The sequence below is a fragment of the Aptenodytes forsteri genome, unplaced genomic scaffold (assembly GCF_000699145.1).
Source record: "Aptenodytes forsteri isolate BGI_AS27 unplaced genomic scaffold, ASM69914v1 Scaffold54, whole genome shotgun sequence".
NCBI classification, from domain to species: Eukaryota; Metazoa; Chordata; class Aves; order Sphenisciformes; family Spheniscidae; genus Aptenodytes; species Aptenodytes forsteri.
The window spans coordinates 19,931,287-19,934,947 of record NW_008796044.1 but is presented as its reverse complement, the minus strand read 5'-3'; the positions used below and the strand labels follow the sequence as shown (position 1 = coordinate 19,934,947).

The 3,661-nt window shown below is 44.7% G+C and overlaps 1 protein-coding gene across 1 annotated transcript in view; it reads left to right on the top strand.

Moving 5' to 3' along the window:
* Positions 1 to 2,179, top strand: part of LOC103904473 (M-phase inducer phosphatase 3) — a 4,447-nt gene extending 2,268 nt beyond the window's left edge. Inside the window, exon 3 of the mRNA XM_009285971.2 lies at positions 1,603 to 2,179. Within this exon, the coding sequence (XP_009284246.1) occupies positions 1,603 to 1,743 (141 nt within the window). The 3' untranslated portion in view covers positions 1,744 to 2,179. The remainder of the gene's footprint in view (positions 1 to 1,602) is intronic.
* Positions 2,180 to 3,661: the final 1,482 nt, after the last annotated feature.

Genomic DNA, 3,661 nt, shown 5'->3' with positions numbered 1-3,661 from the left:
TTTGCTGTGTTTGATGCACCCCAGGATGCGGTTTGCCCTCTGGGCTGCCAGGGCAGCACCAAAGATTTGAGGCAATAACTTTTATTTGTAAAGCCAGTTGTTTGGATTCACATCTTTGGGCATCCACCCATTATCATGGCAGGGGCAGCTATTTTACCTCAAATCTGACAGGACTCTGTAGGAGGGGCATGCATAATCCCACTGCAGGGTTGACAGTGCTGGTGTCCCAGTGTGGTGCCCTTTTGTGACTTGTTCTGCTCTGGGCCAGGTCTTTTTCCTGAAGAAGCCTCACCTCCCTTCCATGCCACAGAAGGGCCTGATCCTTGTGTTCCACCGTGAATTCTCCTCTGAGAGGGTTCCCAAGATGTGAATCCTAACCTTGACTATTTCTGGGAGTGGGAAGAAAGAGAGTACCTTTTGCAAGGACAATGGTTCATGCCACAGTGTTATTCCTTCCCTAACTGACTGCTCTTTTCTTGGCATTAAAAGGTGCCGCTGTCTTAAGGAAGAAGATCGTGCCATGAATGAGTACCCTGCACTACATTATCCTGAGCTGTATGTCCTGAAGGGAGGCTATAAAGAATTTTTTCTTGAGCACAAGGTTACAGGAAGACCTCTGGGCAAGATGCAGGGTTTAGAGAAAATACCATCAGAATACTCTGGCACAGTATAGCTGTCTAGCCAGTTCCTATCTGTTACGGAAGAGTATAAAAGGTGGCAAACGTGGACTTGTATTTCCCCAGAGAATTCTCCATCATTTAGCAACTTGTGGCATCTGTGTATGTAATAGCCCTTGGTAGCATCTTCTTCTATAAATGTTTCCATCTTAATTTTTTTCAAATCTATGTAAATTTGTGACATTCATACTGCCCCATAATAGACTTGGGAAGCTTCATCATATCTCGTGTTCTGAACCTGACACCCGTTTTCTTTTGGTGCCTACAGTATTGTATTGAGCGACTGTGTAGTTTTCCATTTAATGCTCTCCGAGGCACTCAGGGTTTCACAGACCTGTGTCAGATCCTCCTCAAGTCATTTCTTCTTGACTGAAGAATCTCAGTGTATTCAACTCTTCCTTGCTAGGAAGCCATTTCATACTTTGATCAGCCTTGCCACTGTTCTCTGTCTCTCTTCCATCTCTGTTATATTCCTTGAGATAGGGGACCTATAAGGACTTTATATAGTTGTATAATGTTCTTCTCTGTTCTGTTGCTTATTCTTCGTATTTGATTAGGTTTTAGTTTTGGTTTTGGCCATTACTGAGCTCATGAGAACTGATATCATAACAGGCAGTTCTGCAGAACTCCCAAGACCTTCCTCCCAAATAGTCTGTGAAAGCTGATAATTTTTTATGTAAAGCTAGGATTGTTTTCTCCCCATAGGAGCTGACGTAGCTAAAGATACTCATGGATTGCCTGACTCCTAATTTGTTTCAGCCAGTGGACTGTGCTTCTGTCTCACCTGTAGGTGCTGGCATGGATAAACAATGATTGTGCCACACTGAGAACATACTGGCTCCTGGGATAAACTATCTACTTTTGTCTGCCCAGCATCTCCCAATACTAACCACTCAACATTATGCATTTTCCCTCCATTTACCAGGAACTCTCTGAACCTCAGAGCTATTTTCCAATGCACCATCAGGACTTCAAAGTAGAGCTGCTGAAATTCCGCACCAAGAGCAAGTCATGGACTATGGAGCAAAGGAAGCAGGACCAGATCACTTGCCTCGTGAAACTATGAGCACCAAAGCAATATCTGGCATAGAAGCTGAGTAAGAGAGTTGTGTCTTCCAGAGCAAAGTTCAGCTCCCTGAAGACAGCTAGACTGTGATGGTGAAAGAAAAAGGGAACCTCCCTTGTTCTGCTGAGACTGCTAGGACAAATTAGGAGGTCTGTTTAAAAAGTCTTGACACTGCCTCTGCAAGACACTGGCTGAGCATAAAGCCACAAATAAAAGAGTACCATAGCTGCCTAGGGAAAGAACAGGCTTTGTTCGCTAAAGACTAAGCCAGCTTTTAGGCTGTCTTGCCTAAAGACTGCAAGGCAGAGTATGTCATTGGTTGAGCTCTCGCCCCTCCTGCTTCAGACAGGAGTCTCCATGTTTTTCTTTAGTACTAAACATTGCTGTGGATTTTGTTGGTAGTTGTCACTTCTGACTGGTAAAATAAAGAGTTGGAGCAGACCAAGGTGTTTGAGCACTGGACCTTCTTCCCTGTGGCAATTCAGTGTTAAGAAAGCGAAACATGCAGGTGCTAAGATACCTAAAATGATGATTTATCAGCCCATCACCAGCCAGGATCAGGTACGCCCAGCAAATAAGTCTCCAGCAAGTAAGTCTTCATGCTTCCACAAAGATCAACAGTGAGAACTGGAGAAGGGTAACTTCTCTATCGCATGTCTGTTAAGTCCTTATTGACACATCAGCCATGGTCTTCCCAAGCTGCAGCTATTAAACTACAACTACAATTTTTTCTTGAGTACTGGCTCAGTGTAATTGAATTGCCGGTATCTCCGTTTAGACTCTAGGTGGGGATGACAAGTCTGAAAATCTGATAGGTTTACATATATTTATATAGTACCAGCCAACAGATGAGGTTAGCAGACAGCTATCTATAAGGGAAGGCTACTCAAATTCTCCCTTTTGGATGTTATTATGGCCTCCTATGGAGCAGCTGAGGGTGGCTGTTTTCAGAGACAGACCAGGACTAGGATGAACTCTATCCTGCTGCTTTCTGCCACTCCAATGGTTTGGCATGGGTTCTGAGGTTGTATGTAATAAGAAAGAAAATTATCAAGGTAAAGAAATACTGATGCTAACTGAGAGTTAATCATCATACACAATGAGCTTGTATGTTCTGCTTTACAGCTAAGTTACCTGTCAATGCAGAGCTCCTGACAATTAGAAAAGGCATGAAATGGGGGTGATGATAGTAGAGTTAAAAAAGAAAATACCGCTTTTCTGTTAGAATTCTATTAGGTGCCAGAGTAAAATGAGTTGCAATCTACCAGCCACGTATGTTTTAACTTTCTCCTGACCTATGAGGTAATACTTTTGAAGGCTATGATTCTCAGAAGATGTGTCCATATTCATTTATCAGCTCTTACCTAACAAAACCCGAGAGCAAGAAAAACTGAGGATCATGCTTGCTAGGAAAAGTGTCACCTTTTCTGCACGTCCTCTGGAGATGGTACACGTAAACACAGCACTGTCCCTAGCAGTGTTTTCTAGACACGGTTCTGTGCATGCTTGTCTATAAGGGCTGAGGTGACCGACAGTGCACCCCTGCCGTGCAGCCAGCGGGCCTCCCTCCAGGGCTCCTGGGCATGGCGTGAGGACGGGACCCACCAGGTGGCACTCCTGAAGCACCACCAGGGACCGCGGCCACAACCTGGTGCAGCCCACTGCTTTTCCAGCACATCTGACTCCTAGGGAAAGGGGATTAGGACAGGTCTCTCCCGAGAGATGGCACAAACAGAAACTGCAGAGCCCTGCAGAGTATCTAATGTTCCTGAGCCTTCTTAGACCTGCATGAGGGGATTTTTTTTTTCATCCCAGGGCATTAGGTGGGCTACAGACTCCAGTACGGTAGCCCCTGTGTATGTGTGTTCATCAAGAAGAGATGGTGCTGTATTCCTTTGTATTACTCCCAACCATCCTG